Source organism: Nipponia nippon, unplaced genomic scaffold, assembly GCF_047370975.1.
Source record: "Nipponia nippon isolate SJK-2023a ecotype South Korea unplaced genomic scaffold, ASM4737097v1 scaffold_37, whole genome shotgun sequence".
In the NCBI taxonomy this organism is placed as follows: Eukaryota; Metazoa; Chordata; class Aves; order Pelecaniformes; family Threskiornithidae; genus Nipponia; species Nipponia nippon.
This window is the reverse complement of record NW_028262355.1, coordinates 2,797,361-2,818,344: the sequence shown is the minus strand read 5'-3', so window position 1 is coordinate 2,818,344 and position 20,984 is coordinate 2,797,361. Positions and strand designations below refer to the sequence as shown.

General features: G+C 43.2%; 1 protein-coding gene across 7 annotated transcripts in view; it reads left to right on the top strand.

The window, feature by feature from the left end:
• The window catches only part of ALPK2 (alpha kinase 2), a 96,917-nt gene that overhangs the window by 56,285 nt on the left and 19,648 nt on the right, over window positions 1-20,984 (top strand). Inside the window, exon 11 of one of the 7 annotated variants that reach the window (XM_087772780.1) lies at window positions 9,318-11,071. The exons of the other annotated variants lie outside the window; for them this stretch is intronic. Within the exon in view, the coding sequence (XP_087628906.1) occupies window positions 9,318-9,348 (31 nt within the window). The 3' untranslated portion in view covers window positions 9,349-11,071. Of the gene's footprint in view, window positions 1-9,317; window positions 11,072-20,984 lie in introns of those variants that run through there. 7 annotated transcript variants of the gene reach the window in all.

The following is a 20,984-nucleotide window of genomic DNA, read 5'->3' as shown; positions in this document are numbered from 1 at the left end:
GTGGAACAAGCTGTGATGACATTGCAAATCGTAGAGCTAGTCCAAAATGACAGACCTAATCTCCATCTCTTTCTGTTGATATGGTAGGGATATTGTGCTCAGGCAAGCGGCACATGAGGCTTACTGAGCGGGAGGAGAGAAGCAGCGTAAGATATTCCTCAAATAAGAAAAATCGCAGTGCCAGTAATCAGGAGAAGGGCAAGCAAGACTGGTACAGGCTCCCTAGAAAGCACTGCAGGTGTGGTGAGGGAGGGAAGGGGCTTTTCATTTCTCTCTCAATCAAAGGCTGAGAAGGAAGGTAGCTGCTGTGAAAACATTACACAGAGGGCCTTGCAGACAAGGTCACTTTTGCTTTCCTCCTGCAAAGCGAGAGAAAAGAGAAAGGACTTCCAGCTCTCTTGCCCACCCCAGCCTCCCAGCTTACCTGCACAAAGATTCCCTCGGCTAGAAGCTCGTTCTCAGCAAAGACCTTTTGAAAAATAAGCCATAACTATCTGCAGCTCTGCTGATTTCACTGTGAGTCTGCCATAGAATGTTGTGGGTGTGAAATTCCTGGGATTTGCTGAGTCTTGGACAGCAGGAGAATACTGGCTGTGGGAGCCTTTCTGTTGCTGCTGGATTCTGGCTGTGTTTATGGATGACTGAGGTCGCTCGTTTTGCACCGGTGGGAGAACAAGGTCCCTTGTTAGTGTTAATGCTTAGTGGTTGTATGGATGCCCAGTCCGTGCCAGATGTTTTGCATCTGGCCCACTACATCAGTCTTTCCAATTCATTATCTGCTTCTTTCAGACAAAAGATAGGACCCAGCCTTATGCTATGGGGCAGCCCAGCCCTCACCTTTCCCTTTCTACCCTTTTCACAAAGGATGTTTGACTGATTTTCCTTTTCATACAACTAAAAGCTCACTTATCACACGAGCCGTGTTCATGCTGCCCCGAACACGCAGTAGATACGCATTTGGTCTTGTGGTAGGGGTGCACGTGGGATCAGGTGTTTGCTGTGGCTAGATTTGCGCCATGTACGTGGCAGCACAGTGTATCACAGCTGCAGTTTGGTGATGTGACAGGTCCATATCAAGTGACATAACAGGGACGGACTTGTCATCAGGACCCAGCAGAAAGCCTTCGTGGCCCCCACCGAAAGGCTGGTACTGCTGCTGCAGAAGTGTGTTTGAATGAGCCTCCTGTGTAATGCAGGAAGCATCAGACGGGAGGAATAACATCAGGGTATTTCTGTCCATCCATTCGTGCTCGATCTGGTAGACAAGATTAAGATTTATTGTTCCTGAAAGCAAAACTGGACCAGGGAGAGGAGGCCAACGGGTGCCATATATACTGGAAGGATGATGTCAGGGAAGTGGGACAGCTGTGGACAAGCGTCTGGCACAAGTCTCTCAAAAGAGACTTTATGTCCCTCGGAACGATGTTGAAGGGATCGGGAGCGCAGGTGGTGTTCTCCTCTGTCCTCCCAGTTGGGGAAGGGGGTTCAAGAAAAAGGAACAGGTGAATGACTGGCTGCGTAGCTGGTGCCGTGCTGAAGGTCTCAGCTTCCCATACCACTTACTTTGTCCCTGTGCTCACACGTCCACTGTCGCGCTCCCACCTCTCCCCTACCTCCTCTGCCATTGCCCCTGCTCCTTCCCCTTCCCTGTCACTGGGCCTGATGTTTATTTGGGACAGCAGGGTTGGAAGAGGCAAAAAAGCACCAAAAAGTCTCTCTTCTTCCTGTAGGTCGTAAGCTTTATCTTCTTCCTTTTGCAAGAGCCGTTCTGCACTAACTTCTCAGGAGGCTACTGGATTACTCTCCGTTCAGTCACCTTGTATTGCTGGATCAGATACCTGCACAGAGGTATCTGATACAGCAGGTTTTCAGAATAAAGGTCACAAAAGAAAATCGTGAATGCAAAGAGTGATTACGATGCGTATAAGGTTTAGGAAACCTATTCTGGGTTCCTCTGTGAAGACCTGTTGTGTTATTATAATTTGGAGCACTGAGAATTCTTTTAAAAATATCTAGACTGGAACTCAATTTTAATATACAACATTGTAATTCTTCCATTAATTTTCAGCAGTACACATTGCTAATGACTGTTCCACAGCAATAACTCATGGAAGAAAACAAGGTTTAGGGAATAAAATTACGTAACTCATTGAAGATGTTCTGTTGGGAAACACTGTGTAATAAAATTGGTTGCAAATGGAACCACAGTATAATCTATAAATCATAAATTTCACATATCCATCTATGCTTTCTTCCAGCAGCACTCTACACATCACAGCCGTAGGAAGCGTCCTATTCATTATGCACGCGTGGTTCCTTAGCACTAGGAGTCAGAGGAAAGGTGGAGTTTGGAACATGCTGATGAATATTAAGGTTACCACTCTCATTGCAAATCAGAGCGCAACATTCTGAGAGCCTAAATCTCGGTTATTCAGTGGGATTTAGGCTTCTCAGTGCAGCGTTGGTGCCTGGCTTTCATTAAGCCCTTTGGAAGTTCCTACAGATGATTCCTATTCCTTAAAATAGTTTTCAGAAGAATTTCCATGAGGAAATTGCGACTCTTCCCAAAACAGTAGGTTTAGAATAGAAGACAACGGACTTGCGCATGGTGCTCAAATCATACACACAGTTGTGACAGGGAAGGCTGTCACAACTGAAAACAAAAGCTGGAAGCATTTGAAACCTGAATAAGTGATGTTTCAAGTTAGATGTAATAGCTTTTTGTCAGAATTTTGGAAAGTGTTCTGTTTGAAAAATGTCATGAGCTTCTCCGTCAATTAATGTTCCAAACATATGTTTTCATTTGGTGCCAAAGTAAGAGCCAGAGTTTGACTACATCAGCTAACTGGCTCCAGTATTCTATTGTCATGGCCAATCCAGCAGGAGAAAGGAAATCCCAAGCTGGCCTTGTTTTTCAGAGGCAATCACAACCCCACTGATTCCAATGAAATCCACATTCCTAGTGGTGACATTGCAATGATGACTCCTTAAGATGACTCATGTGCTTTACGATGGGAATCTGGAAGTGCATGTAGCAGAGTATGTATTTCCCACTTACTGTGGTGGGTTTGCTTGTATAAGAAAGAGCAGAGTCATCCTGACATACATGCAAGAAGGTTATTTCTTCCTCAGCACGGTGGGAAAACGTATTGCTACAGTTCGTGTACTTTTCTGAATTGATGTCTTGTCTACCAGTAGCTATTTAGTGTGATAATGGCGTTTGATAGACTGGACACAAACACCATTGTCACACTCCACAGCCCTGGTAGCAGTGGATCATTAGTCCGTGGAAGAAGTAGTACGCACACATTGCAGACTTCAGCACAGGGGCTTCAAAGATCTGCAAGACAACAGAGAGAAGACCATGTTTATGCATATTTATACGTAGTACATCAGGATTCTCACCAAGGACATGGGAGACAGGATTCAGAATTTCTTTGAGGTGAATATTTTTTCTCAGCTAGCTGTAGCCATTTAAAAGTTAAGTAGCTTTAAGTGTGCCTTTACAGGCAAAGGAGATGGGACAGGCACCTTGAGAAAGTAATCGGTCCTGTCCTAAGAGACAAATTTATGAAGGGAGGGATGAATCACTCTCTGCAAGGACCTGTGTCTTTCCCTTATTGATGGAGACAGCTCAGAAGAAGCACCTGACTTTTATAGAGCTATGTTAGATCTGAGGAATCACGATGCTAAAGATTGTATTTGCTTTCCACATACTTGCTTTTACCAGCATTTTAGAGCTAGCCCATTTACAAGACAGCAAGTTGCTCTGTGCTCCTAGTCTCACTTCACGTGTTTTATTCAATGCAAGCTCTTCTACGACACATCAACACCTATGCAGCAGTGAATTAAGCACTGTAACTAACATACACAGGACTGTGGTGGTTCGTTTCTTCCCAGGACAGTTTTTTCGGTTTAATAGGACAGCGTGTGTTTCTGTGTTTGTTTAGCCTGCAAGTCTAAAAACATTTCTGCACATCCTCAGTGGGTACAGAGGCAGTAACCGAGTGTCAGATGAGGCACGGCGATTTGTAAAGCCATGGACACTCAGTTATGTGTCATCATCAATCTGAGTACTGCAGAGAAGCAGAGAAAACAGAGGCACAGGGAACCAGAGCTTGGGTGAATAGTAGTAGCCTTTGTATCTTACTCTTCTGTGTATCCGCTTTTTGCTTAGTCTATAAAGACTGTTAACTAGTGTGATCATCTGTGCGAGATCATATTGGATATTAACTGGAAGAAACACTGACCTGTGCAGATAGAATGTAGCTTTGTGACAGTGCAAGCCAGCTAGTGAACGCTCATTAATAGGAATAACAGTAGAATATTAGTAACTAACCGATAGCTTAACTAAGTCTGCTAACTTAAAGAAAGGAAAAAAAAAAGAGAGAAGCAGAGACAGACCACAGAGTGGAATTCCTTTACTCCCCTGGAACTGGTAAAAATCTTGCAAGGTGAGCAGAGTACATTAAACATTAATGTTCCATTTTGCGTGAATTTGGGTGGATTTTGTATGTGCTGAGTACCGAAACGGTTTTTGTAGCTACTGAAATCTTGAACTTTGTGACTCGAAAAAGAATGCTGTATGGACTGGGTAGAAGCACCATGGGAGGGGATGGAGTTGTCTTTTCGTGTTGAGAGATGAGGACAGAACGTCTTGCTGTAATGCTTTTAAACTATCTGTCTCACGTTTTTTTAAGCTCAGTCAATGCACTCCCATTTTTACATAGCTGGGAGCATTTGCTACCCATATGTAATAAAACTAGCCTCTCCAATAGTCTTCCGGATCTGGCTGCATTTTAGCAAAAGACTTTTCAGCAAGTTAAAGCATTCCAAAGGCAGACTCTCAGATCCCCAGAGAACTCCTCCTATGGGCTCAGCCTTCCTGTCAATCTCATTTTTTAGCTTTCCTAATTCACTGCCCTGGTGATGTGTCACTCCCACACATTAACAGCCTTAATGCCTCTGCTTTATTCTCGGTCTGCTGTCAGCACTCGCACCGTGCATTCCAGCTGAGAACCGAGAGAGGCACAAATCTCTGTCTATCAGCTGTCTGCAAAATCTAACTGCTTGAGGTATGTATGCTGAATGTGGTACAGCTATGGAGGAAAATCACATTTCTGCACTTGTTGAGACCAAGTGGTTGCCATTTTAAATACCAGCTTTTGTAAGCAGGAGAGGCAGTCCCTAGCTTGAATCAGGGCATGCTGCAATTTGTGAGGAGTGCAGCTCTGCATGCCCTAAAATAAGAGGCAACTACCCCTAGGGCAGCTGAAGCACTGGAGCCTGTGGGAGTAGAATGTGGCGCTCTGAAGGAAATGATGCAGAAAGGAATCTGCTCTCCAGGTGAAGTGCAGGTTGAGGGCTACCGCAGACACAGCAGCCCCGGTCGGAGGCAGTGGAAGGAGCCATAACAGGAAATGATTACGGATAAGGGCACAGGGCTCCCAAATGGAGAGGTTTATATGCAGATCATCAGGTAGGGAAATTTAGCTCACTCTGTCCTACAACATTAAAAGTTGAAGTGCCAGCAGAGAGGAGACACTAACACACACAAACTAGCTGGCTGCCTACACGTACTGAATACACCTAGGCCACCGGCACACTCTGCGCAGTGTAACAAGTTATTTCCTCTGCAATCCTTACCTTTTGATCCAACTTTGTGTCTTTTCTGGATCTTTTTCTTAAATGTAATCTAGTTCGACCAGTGTTGATCGGGCAATGGAGACTCTCTGCAGCTCTTGACCTGTTGAACTACTGATTTGCAAGTACGTATAATCAAACCTCAGTGAAAGCATGCACTGGCAGCATTAGCTGAGTTCTGAGTGGCCCTTGGCTGGTAAATAGCAGAGGAATGAACCTTCGCTGGCTGGTTACCAGGTCAAACGGTTTTGTTTTTCAAGCGTGGTTATTCCACGCTGTCATTCCCATCCTTGTCAAGGAAGCAAGCCTATAAATGCTTGGGCAGGGCTGAAACTCTTCCAAGTGCTTTTCCTCTGTCATCGATTTTGTCTGTGTTTTGAGTCTGTACATGCTGTAGTGGGAAAGAGTTGTGCGTTTGAATGACTACACAGAACTGTCAGGCAGATTTGCAGAGCCACAGGTCAGGCCACTGTGCAATCACAGCTACGCAGGAGACATCTCTGAAAGAAGGAAAGGAGCTGCAGCACACCCTGTGTATCAAAACGGCACTGAGGTTTTTTTAATTAATGATGACAAATACACAGTCACAACCAGAACATGTTCTGTCTAGTCAGGCTGCAGCTTGCAGTTGTAGACCTGAGGTCCACGAGGCTGTTTTTAATAAATATGCCTATGCTGTAGCTGGTGATAATGAGAAATGAATGCCAAAGGAACATAAGTACTGTACATTGCTTTCTAATTCATCACAGTATTAGTGATTTTTTCCCCTTACCTTTCCTCACACACATTTGACTCAGCTTCCTCTCTGCAGCAGAGAAGAAAGGTCAAGCAAGATCCTACTCTAATTAAGTTCTCTGAGGAAGAGTCCGACAATCGCTGTCAGATGCAGCGCAAAGAGCAGCAGAACCCTGGCAGAAGTGCCTCTGCACTTCACTGTGAAATGTGTATGATAGTAGATAGCCAGGCAAATGATGCAGCTGCGAGCAGGCAGTTTTATAGTTCCACAACTACATGGAAGCTTCCAGCAATTCAACAGGATTATTTCCAAGACAAAAGGTATGAAAGAAAGAGAAATGGCTACTAGTTTTTAGTACTGCAATGGAGCAAAAAAACCTGAAACAATGGGAAAGTTCCTGGACAGTACAGGGTGAAAGCAAAGTGTAAACATCAGAGAAAAAAAAAAAATCCACTTTTTGCTTCTCTTCTGCTAGACATTTGTATAAAGAATCTTATTAGAATGTTCCAGTTGAGAAGATCATTGTGAAGAACAAGAGGGTTTTTCAAGAAGTATCTGAATATGGATCACAGAACCTGTCCTTCTTGTATATCCAGACTTGGAAGCCTTCCTGTAACCCTGGTGAAGTCTAGCCACGCTTACTGTCAGCTTCCCCGCCACTCCTCTTTTTTTAAAACAATAAACATCTAGGGTGGCTTGCCAACTGACACTAATAAAAGCCTAATCTCTTTAAAAGCGCAGGCAGAGATCACTATGTGAAAGACATTAAATCCTGTTAGATTACACAGAGAGGCCACAGGCATTTGCGGATATTTTGGTATGCTGAAGTGCTTAGTATTCAGATTCATTTGCACTGTTTTATTTTTGTTAGTACATGTTAGCATTTCCTCGTCCTCACATGAATCAAGCACAGGAAGGCACTTACCATCTGACACAAGTGCCGAATGATCCCCGGCGTGTCGTTAGGGCTTCTCAGATTCTCTTGCGTGACATTTTGCTGAACATCACTGTATTCGGATCTTTGGAGGTCTTGGTTTTCTTTTATGAGTTCCCAGCAGTGGTCAGCTGTTGAAAGCCTCTGTTTCCAGTAGACACCTTTCTCTCGCCCTTTATGGGATCCTGAGGTTTTAAAGTAAACAATTCATTCTCTTTCTGATAAGTCATATTAAAATATTGATCTGGGGGAGGGAGATGGCCCTCACTGCAGAGAGCTAGAGTCACCTTTAGTCAAACAGACTAGGGAATGGAAAAAAAGCTCTGAAAACTCAATTTTCTCTGTCCCTTCAGAGAGAGCATATGTGGGTAGGGAAAAATGCAAAATATAGGGTTTTTTCAGCTGCCTGTTTTGCTTAACCCTGAGATGAAGAGTGTTTACTCTGTCTTCATGTTAACTGCTTACTTCGTCCAGCGAGACTGATTTCATTAATTCCTCCTATCACAGTGCTAATCTTACTGTTCACTGCTGGGTCTTACCAATCTTTTTTTCATTTTTTAATTTTGATTTATGATCTTTTTTGCACAGGAACTTTCAGAACTCTCAAAGAGCCTGTCACATTTTTAATAGGTTTTACTTTCCAGCACACCTCTGAGATGGGGGAAAAGGTCTGACTGCAGTTGAGCCTATCTGAACACCAATGGCAAAACCAGGAATTAAACACACGTTTCAGGACCTCATCCAGATAATCAACAACTGGACCATTGTATAAACCCCCAAATTTAGGGCATGATCAATTTCACATTTTTGGTGAAGGCTAGTGTGGGATTTGAACCTGACATTTCTCTAAACATAAATTAAAGTTATACCTGCAGTAGGATAATGCTTCCTGATAGTGAACTCATTAGTATTTCATCGCTTACTTCCATTACCATGCTTATATTCCATTAGAACATAAGTATTTTCTAACAGTCTTAAGTAAAAGTAAATTTTTTTTTTAATAAGCAAAGTTTTCAATATAATACCTCACAAACGTGAGGAACCAGGTCACTTTACTGGTTTTGGCTGGATGTGTTCATCCAGCAGCAGAAAACCCCTGCAAAATCAAATCTGGAAAAAATTCTGTCTTGCACTCTCCTTGCTTTCCAGCTTTAGTATAACTAGACCTTCGAAAGAACACAAATGCAGCTTCTGTGCTTGTTAAGATACCTTCCCTCGCCACGGCCAGGGTGAGATGAAACAGGCCAGTATATATGAGCTCTGAGAATCAGAGCTCTCCTTTTGTGAGAAGGGTCCTGCACGTAACCGATTCAAACGCATAATGCAATACTGTGTAATGGAAAAAAGCCTGAACTACAAAGCCACTAGAACACCCTCATCTTTACCAATTTCTGGCATGCCTTTTCTCTGTTAGGTTGTCATGTATTTGGACTGCAAATTTGTCACGGCAAGAACGATCTTCTGCTGTTCCCTAAAATGCTGTTTTCTAATACCGTGTAGCTCCACTCTCAGATACACCAGTAATCCTACTAATAATGTCAGCAGTCATGAATAAAAGAAGGCACTGAACTGTGCTTTGTATGCAATAATGAAGCTATATTTATAGGTTATTAGCAGTCTTATCGCTGCATATACAGTTCAAGAACAGTTCTTTCCCCTTATGAAAAACTCCAGAATTTATAATTCTCAGGGATTTAATGACACATTTTTATAACCTTAGTTGTTAAAGCAATGTTAGTTGCCTAACGTAGATGATCCGACTGCTTCACTATACTCTTTTCCAGTTTTGTTAAATAAAAAGATTTTAATGAGCACAAAGCACAAATTCATAATGCTAACAGGTGACGTTTAGCAGGGAAGCAGAGAATTAAATGAGACAGGAAAAGAAAAAGAGCACATGCCCGAGTTCTAGCTTTCCTATTCTGTGCTCTATGACAGGGTATTGGAGAAACATCATGAAGTGAAGAGTTTTGTAACAACACAATCCTTGTCACTTGCTTTTAGGTTAAAAGTGCCGGTAATCTGTGCTACCTAACTTCAGGTGCGGTACAAGAAGGGAGACCACGGCTACGTGTCAATCTCAGCTGGCGATGTAGCCCCTTGGATGCACTGATAGAGTCTCATTGTTTATCCTTATAAAGAGATTAACAGGAAGACGACTGGGGAAGTTCTGGAGTGAATCACCATCTGGCCGCTCACTAAATGTCAGACAAAACCAGGGTCTAGTGAAGTCAGAAGAAACTTTTCCACCAACTTCTGAAAGATCAGGATAGCATCTACAGCATTATATGCCTGTATGTTCTTTGTGCATGCAGACATCTTGCACAGTGGGGCCCGACTGTGCCATGATTGTTACCACTAATAGGCTTCCTGTAATATTAGGAAAAATATACCCCCAGTTACAGCCGTTTTCTTTGTTTAGAGTCCCAGTGGTTAGGGCTTTCGATGGTGCTCCCAACCTTTGTGTTACCTTCTGCTCTTGGTCTATTTAGAAAACCCTCCTGAAGCAGGGACTGCTTTTCATTTTGTCTTGATACTGCTTGGTTTTTGGTGAAAAGTCTCTCATTTGGGACTTGTACGTGCACACAGTATAAAGATGACAGAATTACTAGTAGCAGTAGTAGTAGTAGTCCTAGTTCACAGTGTGCCCGTAATAGTAGAACACGGTTTGGGGAAAATATTTATTAAAAATTACCTGTACAATTATACCAGAATCCTGTGTGCAAACTCCATATGCCATTCTGAAAATATGGATGTGCATTTTAAATCTACAGAAGGTATCTGACAATATGCCTAATCGTAAAAAGAGGGCAAAAGGCCTCAAATAAAAAAAAAAAAACCAAAATGCCACATGTTGTCCAAAAACAGCAGAGAAGGACTAAAATGTGCTACTTTTACTCACAGAGGAAACACCACTTACTTCGTATTTCTGGTGGTGTGTTTCTGGGAAAAAAGCTGTTTTCCTCAAAATGGCAATCTGCAATTTTGAGTAAAGTACTGCCCACTACACATGGAGCTGCTGGTGAGAGTCTGAAACAGCATTGCAACATTCATTACTGTTGCAGACTGGTTTGGGTCCAATTCTTTGAAATTAAATGCCAAATTATTTGGAAATTCCAGAAAAAAAAAAAAGGAACTGGTTTGTTTAAATGTTAGTAAGGGTGACACAAGGACAAATAATGCAATACACATTGCACATTCATCTGAGGGCCAAATTCTTCCCTTGAAAATATGTAGATATGACCCCAGGCAAAATTATCTACCTTTGAAGTTCAATCTAGCTTTGAAGCTGGCACTGCTCAGAGTAGAGGACTGAGTTCTGTGACCTCCAAAGGTTGCTTCCAGCCTACATTATTCTGTGATTCCATTTCATGTGCATAGCTCCCGTTGACTAAGGTGTCACTAACAAAGGATGAAATTTGGTCCATACAAAAGTTCTTTCCTACCATTTTTCTTATATAAAATGTGGAGGATGCAAAGAGTGAAATAGAAATCTGAGGAATGGAGTCTTTTCTATGTGGAGAGGGTGAAAGACCAACTCCCAAGCTGAAGGAACAGTAACTTACCACAGGGGCAGAAATAGGGCTATGTTAAGAAGTTTTTCACACTGGGTAGATTTAACAAAAAGTAAGAAGCTATGGTTTGGCTCTGCAATACCTTAATTATGAAATTCTTCAATTAACAACAACAATTTTGGCAAAAAAGGGGGTTAAACATTCTGTGCATGAAGATCTCGCTAGTGTATTAGGAGAATTGTTTTATTCTGTATTGAAATGATACGGGCCTACAAGGGTTTGTGAGTGGTATAAATCCCTGTGGAAGAATAAAACTTCTTTGCAGCTGGTTAATTTTGATCATAAATACATTATGTGTTCAACAAAGCTCATTTAGAAAGTCTGTTTGAAAAGGCTTAAAAAACACAAGTACTTTGTTTATTTAGAGTAGATTTCAAAAGCCAGTTTCACCATTCAGTTCAAACTGAAGACTTTCAAATCAGGGTTCAGTTATATGACATGAAAGAGGCTCACCTGAATAAGTTCTTTTTTTTTTCCTCTACACTTAAAATCAGAATAGTGTGAACTTTACATGAAAAGAAAAATAGCACAGAGAAGGATCATGGTGCACGTGTAGAGTAAGCGGGAAAAAGTGAGTGGATTGGGAGGAGCTTTCTCTTCCTCATTTGGGTGGCCTAAGACCTCATGTTATCCAGCTAATTGATCACAAGCCTCAGGTTAAAGTCAGTTGCAGTTTTGAGGGAGACGGTAAACTAGACCCTCCGTTGCGGAGGGAGTTAGAGCAAAAGTTTCTGATCTGAAAAATCTGATGCTCTAAGGTACAGGGCTTTGAAAAGGAACTCCTGAGGCACCAGTCCAGGGAGACCGCAGTTCTGCAGTCCTCTGGAACCCCGATACTTAATGGGTTTCCTTCACTAGATTCCAGCCTCAGAACTGGTGCGCTAATGGCCATTCATGTATGAGAACTTGAATTGTATCTTTATGGCTTTACTCCAGCTCTATCTTTAATGAGCCTGTAATCAATACTCTTAAACTGATCTGGGGTTGGCTATTTCATCTATGGAAAAATCCTGTTACAGTCCACCAGCTGTGGGCATGGCTTACTTGGTTTAAAACTTTCAGACAAATCGGGGTCAAAGATTTAGGCCGGATCCTTTTATGGAGAAAACTGACACATGTCCAACAATGTAACTGAATTTATCCCTTTGCTATGACCTATTAATTTCAGCGAATCTATGCCGACTTACATCAGTTTAGGCTATGACCATATCATTTTTGAGAGGAAATTGCTACAGGAATTCTTGGGCTCAAAGTGGGCAAAGCTGATATTTATCTGTTTATCCCAGATTACTACAGTATTCAAGGGGCATCAGCCTTCACAAGGACTGAAGGAAGCGCATTTACCAGCACTAATACCACAATGTAATGGACAAAGGTGAGGCATATGTAGTGCTAGGACAACTTCGATCACAGAAGGGAAAATGTGACCCTTGTAAGTCAGTGGCTAGTGGTTAAAGATTACCTGTTCTGGTCATTCTGTCTACTAGATAGAGAAAGATTAACTCAGAGCAGTATAAAGTAGAGCAAAGGTATTTAACCTGGAAACCATGATCTCTTCTGATTTCTGCTGGGGCTCAGTAAACGAAATTGATTTGAGTTTCCCAATCATCAAACTCATTACATCAGTTCTAGATCATCCTGGCATTCCCCTTAACGATTCACCATCTGACACATCCGACACAAAGAGTTCAGGTTGAGGATTATCTTCAGATTAAGGGTGTAAAGTCTGACTGACAATGTACCATCCGTGAAATTTCTGTTTCCCCAGCAAAATAGTTGTGGATAGAATTTAAGCAGTTTTGATGTAAGCAGATGGCTAACAGATAAATCTTATGTTTATTTACCTGTCCCTGGGGGGGAACTCCCCACCTGCCGAGAAAACTACTCCGTCTGCAAACACTGATATTTGTCTCCTCAGCTCTAAGTCTGTTGCCCAGGTCAGCTCTACTGCTTCCGTTAGCCTGAGAAGTAACTGTCCATCAGCGGTTATCACAGGCACCGGACTTCCTTTTCCCTGTCAGCCACTGCTGCAGCCTACACATTTCAGGCAAAGCATTGATCCTGCGAATCACAAACCACAGCAAAATAAACTACTTAGTAATGGACGTTTGCAAAGAACATACGATTTATGTAACTTCCCTTCCTACGTTTTACCGGGAGGTCGGTAGGCCTCTCTCTCCACGTATAGCCCGCTGCGAGCACCGCGTGGCGTGGCCATAAACCTGCCCTGTCCCCGCATTATATACAGTGTTTTTCTGAATTTGGGTTGCTGAATATCCACTATGCTGCTATATAGTGATTTCTTTTTGTCTGGCAGCCACTAAATGCATGGAATTTATTCAATATGCCATAAATGGTTCTCTGATCAGAGAAATGGATATCACGACCTCTCTCTTGTCCATGACTTCAGGCTCTCCAAACCACATTAGGTACTGACATGCTACATGCGTGGGATACAGAAAGTTTAATCTTAGAACAGTAAATAAAGGGTAGTCATGTCAAGACTATTGCCCTAAATCATCTTGGAGCCCAAGTCCCAGTGGGATTATTATCTTCAGGAATCGTCACAGTAAATCAAACCTTTGCTCAGTGGTGGCCTGTGCCACTTACCTCAGAAAAGACAAAAAAACCCACTCAGCGTTTGCTACCTCCTCTGTTCTACAGATTAATTTACTTTAATATCTTACTAACTTCTCTTCATACGTATTCAAGTATCATGTATCTGCAGGATAGCTTTACACTCAGCACAGGCGTCCAGAGCTTTACCTGCGGGATTTACCACACGCAGCAGCCATGATGCAACCAATACGCCACAGTGGATTTGAGGCGAGTATCCACTACCTTTTCTTTAATGCCACGTGAGCTGTACATAAAACAGAGTAGACAAAGGACAACATGAAGGTCTTTGATGCAGGTGAGGATAAGCAACTTTATTCATTTTTTATATTTGCAAGTAAAAAACCTGTTTAAATCCTCTTCTCAGAACTTAAGAGACTTTAGTGGCCTGAAACCTGTTAATTGCCAGTCTAATCACCTCAAAAAAGGCCCAGAGAGCCACATAGTCATGGAGTAGAGCCCCCACACGTCACCCCGTGAAGCGTGACGTGGCCGGCCCGCTGGGAGCCCCACTCCTCTGAAGGAGAATGGCGCTGCCTGGGCGGGGCGGGGCCCAGGCAGGGGCAGCGGAACCTTCTAGAAGGGACGGGGCTCAGGGCCCGTGGTCTCTGCCGAGGAGGTGCACGTTCTCCGCTGGCTGTTGGCTGTTCCCTTGGGCGCTATCCCGCCACAGGCAGCTTGGGCCTGCTGGCGCCGCTTGCCGCGCGTGCTCGGAGGACGTGGCGAAGGGCCGGCAGCGCGGGGGCTGTGGCTGCAGAGCCACAGCCTGGCCCAAGCGCCTGAAGCCAAAATGGCCCTTTCTGGAAGGAAAGGTCAGACCGTCTGTGGGGATGAAGCGCTGCACAGGTGAACGGAACTCCAGCGGCCAGCACCAAAGCAGTTAGTGAAGGCTATGGTAGAGAGCGTTAGAAGTAAGGTGGAAAGGGTGCTCAGTACCTTTTGCTTGCTCTAGCCGACTGTAATTAATCATTATTTATTTAAACCTCTCAGTCGTTGGTGAAGTTCATTCTAGATGTGAGTACTCGCAATGTGCTTTTCCCCTGCCTCCCCTTGTGCTTCAGGTGAAACCTTGCAGCTTACACAATTAAAAAGGATTCAGTATAGACTTACACACACTTTTTATTATTTTTGCTCTTGCGATAAAAATTGCAGACCTAAAAATTGGTTTGGTGTCTTGACAAAATCATGAAGACAATGTTTTTATAACTCCACGTTGAAACTTTAACCTATTCTTCCTCCGCCAGTTTGACCTGGCTCTGGCCTAATGGTGACTGGAAAAAGAATGCCCTACAGCTGGCCTATATACTGAAAGTGCATAAAGTAAAAGCCAAGAAGTAGCCAAGATAAGGCTACTTAAATACAGTTTGGTAGGGTGGTTTTTTCTTTGCTATATTCCTCTGCACCTCACCTGTTCCCCCAATTAAACAGAAAAATAATGTGGCTATAATATCAATGTTTTGGAGACAAAGAGTAGTGACAAAAAAAAAAATAAATCAGTCCTCAAATGTTTTATGTGACATTGCAGACGCTTTCCTTGCTAAATGTAAACTTTACACAGATATCATATTTAATCTAATCAGATAGCTTACTAACTCACTATGCAGCATGAAATTGAATTTTATGTGGTTATTCCAGTCCTGGATGCCATAGCTCTGCTAAACTCAAGTATTTTTCACAAAATTGTGATTCCAAGTCCTCAGAGAAAACGAATCTGCTGTTTCTTTTCCTAGTCTGTCTCTACGGGTAATCACTATTCCTGTCCACAGAATGTGTCTGGAGGGGAGGGTACAGGCTTCTCAGGTGCAGCTGGTCTTTATTTGCTTAGATTAACGCAGGTGCTGAGCATCAGGCATCCTAACTTCTCTTTATGTGTGAAAAGAGATTTCTACAGCGCAAAGAGAAAGAGGACTAAAGCAGGGAGAAAAAGAAGGCAGTTGGTTCTGTAAAAGAGTTGAAGAGCTCTCTCCCTCTTTCAACAAGAAAAGTTTACTTGTTAATGGTATGGAAAGGATTTTATTTCAGTAAGCAGAAGCTGATTTTCAGTTGGAAGCCTGAATGGCTATATTTGTTAACTGGCCAGGGATAACTATGAGCAGTTTACATGTTGCAGATAAGTTGCACATAGAAACAACAGGTGAGTGAAATATGGATCTTGAGCTCAAGATAAAATGAAGCAGTAGCAATTCCTGGCCTAGCACTGAGAATTGCAACATCATTTAACAAAAACATTGAAAGAGGGGTCTACTTCCCAGGCTGTAGAACAGGGTTTGGGAGATACACAGGTGTTTAGACAAATAGGAAATTAGTAGGTCTTCATTAAGATCAGGTGTGAGAGATGAGGGCTTAGGGACCTTTCTAGAGACTTTTGAGTCTGTAAAGTGATACTCGGTGTAGCCGGGTCTTCAGAATAGTCTCTGTTAAATTGGAGAAGCTTGCCTATTGCACTGGGTATTAAATTTACTGGATAGTAACAGCTCTGGAGTTCTTGAGACTGCTCTTCTGGACTGACTTGGCTGGAGTGATTAAGCTTACAACTGACAAGTAAGTAGACTTCTAATCTTTGGTTGTAATGGGATGACTCTGAGGTTCCAGTACTCAGCAATTAAAACAGGAGGTGTTGTTCCCTTGGCATGTGTTAGATTTGGTGCCCTTTATAGAATGGACATCTATGGGAAATGATCTGGATCAGCAGAAAATCAGCAGAAAACTTGCGTGCCCCCCCCGCTCTCTCTGAGGGTAGAATAAAAAACAGAGTGTGGTTAATGGAATTAGGGGTGGCCTTGTGTTTCGACCTGGGCAAGTGTGATAGTGTCGGGGTCCCCGCCACTTTGCGGTGTGTGTGTTCTGAACGGCAGGGAGGCTTTCTGGGTGAGGTCATTCAAGACAGAATAACAGGGCCTCTTCAAAATCAGCTCTTGGAAATCGGTGGGTTTGCAGTCTACTAACTAAGCAGCGTGGCACAGAGGTCCCAAAAATATTTTGCTGAGGTGTAATCCCAAAGACAGTGTTGAGGGACTAGGCTAAGGCATTCATGTCCCAGCAATTTAGAAGGTCTAGGCCTTACTAAATACCCATTTGATGTTTACGCTAGCATCTGCAGCAGTAAGCTGAGACAAGAGGTCATCTTCTCCCTTGTTTCTGAGTCCCCCTTGACTGGAGACCTTTCATTGAAAGGCTGGAGGGTAGCTACAGCATGCCAGATCTCACGCAGGCATCAAGGGATCCTCAGTCAAAATGTGGTCTGGTATCTTGTGAAGCTGAGGAAGAGGCTAGATTTAGATGAGTTTTGCTGAGGAGCCATTACAGCCCATACAGTGTTTTGAAGACCAGTATTTAAGGGTGCACCAGGTGGCTGAGCATCACGCTCCCTGAGGCAGAGCAGATTCCTGGCAGGGCCCGCTGGGAGTCCTGAGGTACGTCATGCTGCTCTCTGGATCGTGAGACTTGGCTAGCAGGGAGTGTTAACGGTGTGGTTAACCTCATGGGCTTGTTACCCTGTCCGGTAGGCAACGGCTGGTAGCATATGTAAATGCTTTTTTGGTGTAGTGCCCTACAACTCTGGAATTCTAAATTTTTTTTTAAGTGAGTATTCTCAACAAAGCGTCAGGGCATGCTTTCGCTGGTGTTTCAGAGTAAAGAACGTCCTGTCCTCTAGCTTACCATGAAATATCTGCCATGAAAACAAAAACATTCAATAACATGGTTGTTCCTTGTGCATTTTCTTATAATACACCATTGATATGTGACTGTGGAAATGTGGGCTTGTTCTCAAAGGAAGGAGCTTGAGCTCGGTGTAAAAGGGAAGAGTTTCTCATTGTGTGGGGAGGGGAGATAAGTGATTGAATGCATGAGCTCTTTAAGAAAAACACCCAGCTTTTTTTTTAAGCTATTAGTAATTGGATGCAAATAATAGGAATTAGCTGCCTATGTAATCACATACCAGTTCAGATCACCAGAGCTTTAAATCCATTGCCATGACCTCACTAGTTTTCCAGCTTATACAATGTTGTGCTCAGAATACAGTTAAAAGAAAGATGAATTTGAGACTTCCTTTTTTTCTGTGTTTCACTTTTAATATCTCATTGTATTGGTATTAGTGAAAGAGGAACTAGTTTGCTGGTCAAACTAATATTTTTTTTGTTTTAAATGGAGAAATGATGATCCACTTGTGAAAGGGATGAGCTTTTCTTTTAAAGGGGAAAAAAACAAAGTGGGGGAGGAGGGAGGAAAATTCTGTTTAGTTTGTAGCAAATGCCTGTTTAAATATATGTGTCTTAAACACTTTTATTTCGGGATACTGCTGAGATGTTTCAGTAATTTTTATTAATTATTAGTTTTTATTAATTTTTTTGGACTGAGGTATCTGTTGTATTAGGCTATTACCGTCTCTGTAGGGATTATATTTCATAGCCACCATGTAGTCCCCACAATCCAATACGACACCCCTCTTTTGCTGAATCACTGATATCATCTTCCTGTTGTTTCTTGGAACATAAAACACATATAAGCTACAATTTTCTGTCACATGAAGCTTTTAAAATACATGTTTAGTCTCAGAGGACTTGTCTTCAGCTGAAGAAGGCTGAATTTTCTGGTTGGTGGTTTTTGTTTGTTTGTTTTAAATTTTAGAAGCTAAAACTTTCTACTGGGACTAAAATGAAACAATTTCCAACCTCTCATTATTTTTCTGTTGTATTGGAAATCAATTCAACACATGCAATTCTTGTTTTAGTAATCTCAGTGAATTAATTTTTCTTTTTATTGAATAGAAGATAAGCTTCAGTTCATATAAAGATCAAGTAAAAATTAGTTATTTTCATGTCCAAGTGAAGACTCTTAAACTATGCAATTTGCAGTCATTTCAACATTATTCACTTTCAAGGCTTATTCAGGGTCTCGGAGATTATTTGCTCTGCTTACCAAGTTAAAAAAAAAAAGTTTTTTTTTAATTTTATGCTTGCAGGATAAATTCTGTATGAAATGAAATTTAGAACTCACCTGCTCTTCCTAGAATACTCCTGAAAACTTGTTTTTCTTCTGAGGAAGTTTATTATGACTGGAAAAAACAAAACACCACGTATACAAATCTTAATCTTTATCCCCAGTGGAAAGCGGGTTATTTCCTCCAGATATTAGCTGATGTTTTTCCAGCTTACATTCGAACGGTATCCTACTGTCTACGTTATGCAGCTGCCTTTAACACTGTGTGGTAGGAATGGCACTGTACAAAGGTGGCATTTGTGCCTGCTGTGCCAAAGCCACAGACTGCGTGTGCTGCTGGGGGGTCAGAGCAGACCCTTTCCGTGCAGCTTGGCTTTGTTAAAGATTACTCAGTCTGGAACTTATCAAGCGCAACCTTCTCTTGGATTTGATTATTACTGTGGGTATTGTTTCTCTCGGGCTTGTCGGTCTGGACTCTTGTTTACCCTTGCGATAGGGCTTCATTCCTCAGGGTGGCATTTGGCAAGGTCTGTTCTCTAGAAAAATTCATTGCCGTTTCCACACCTGTCAACAGGTTAGGTCCCGAGGGGCCTGTTCCTCCGTTAGAGGGGGTGAGGTGTTACCGGCACAGTGCTGCTCTTTGGTGCCTCTGGGATAAGAGATTGCAGCTGTGATACTCAGACTCTCTCAGCAGACTGACGATGTGCTAAACTGAGGTGTGCTCTAATACTGCCAGGTCGCTGATGCGGAGAGGAATGTACATTTTAATGTTGTGAAATATGCCTTCTGGTGGGGAAAATGCACATGTGTTTTCAGTGTGACTGGTGAGTTAAGGTACCATGTTCTCATGGATAGCTTGTTGGAGCTATTTCACATATGTGAACTTGAGAATGTTAAATATTAATCATTCTTATCAGCCCTCTGTAAGCAGTAAGCCAGTGCTCTGTTTTAACTTCAGGTAAATGAACAAACACTCTGGGGCGATTCATGAAACTAAGTGGTTCGTGTAGCAAGATTCAGCTTGTTTCACAATTCTTAAATGCTAGTGGAACACAAAGTCCCATTTTAATTAAGGGTTGGTGAGTAACTCAACCAGACACAAGTACCATACTGCTGTGACAAGCAAGTCTGGGTAATTCCTGAAGTTTGTTGAAGACAATTTCTCGTCACAAGTACTCAGTGAGCCAACTAGGAATGATTCCCTCCTAGACTTACTTGTGAATAGAGGAGGACTTGTGAGAGGTGTGATGGTAGGTGGCTGTCTTGGCCACAGCGATCATGAAATGGTAGAGTTTAAAACTTTTGGTGTAATAAGAAAAAAGGTCAGCACAGTTGTTACCCTGGATTTCAAGAGAGCAAACTTTAAGCTACCCAGGGAGCTAGTTAGCAATATCCCTGAGAAAGTGCTTCTGAAGGCTTAGGGGTCCACAAGTGTTGGTCAGTTTTTAAGAACCGCCTTTTTGTGTGTTTTGTTTTGGTTTGATGTGTTTGGTGGGCTTATGTGGTTGGTTTTCTATTGTGTGGTTTTTCTTTTTTTAAGAACCTTGCACAGGAGCAGGCAATCCCATTGTGTCAAAAGTCAAGCAAGTGGGACAGACGACCAGCTTGGCTGAACAGGGAACTCCTCTTGGATGATCTCTGGAAGCTAGGTCAGGCTCTGCAGGAAGATTCCAGAGCTGTGGTTTGCCAGCGGTGTTCCTCAGGGCTCAATCCTAGGGCCAGTGCTGTTCAACACTTTTATCAGTGATCTGGATGCAGGAGTTGAATGCACCATTAGCAAGTTTGCTGATGATAACGGAACTGGGAGGTGCTGTTGACTCTGTCAAGGGACAAGAGGCCTTGCAGAGGGATCCAGATAGATCGGAGCACTGGGCGATCGTCAACATGAAATTGAACAAGTCCAAGTGCTGGATACTGCAGCTAGGATGGAGTAACGCCAGGCACAAGTATAAATTGGGAGAGGAGTGGCTGGAGAGCAGCCCTGCAGGAAGGGATCTGGGGGTGCTGGTCAGCAGCAGGCTCAATAAGAGCCGGCAGCCGTGCCCTGGCACCAAGGGGGCAAACCACATCCTGGGGTGCATCAAACACAGCATGGCCGGCTGGCCAAGAGAGGGGATTGTCCCGCTGTATTCAGCGTTGGTGCAGCCTCAGCTGGAGTACTGTGTGCGGTGCTGGGCCCCACCATTTGAGAAGGACGTGAAGGTCCTCAAATGCCTCCAGAGGAGGGCAGCAAAGCTGGTGACAGGGCTGGAAGGCATGTCCTCTGAGGAGCAGCTGGGGTCCCTGGGCTTGTCTCGTTTGGAGAAGAGGAGCCTGAGGAGCGACCTCATGGCTCTCTGCAGCTTCCCGAGGAGGGGACGTGGAGAGGGAGGTGCTGAGCTCTTCTCCCTGGGATCCAGGGACGGGATGCCTGGGAATGGCTCAAAGCTGCACCAGGGGAGGTTCAGGCTGGGCATGAAGCATTTCTTTACTGAGAGGGTGGCCAGACCCTGGAAGAGGCTTCCTAGAGAGGTGGTCGATGCCCCATGGCTGTCAGGGC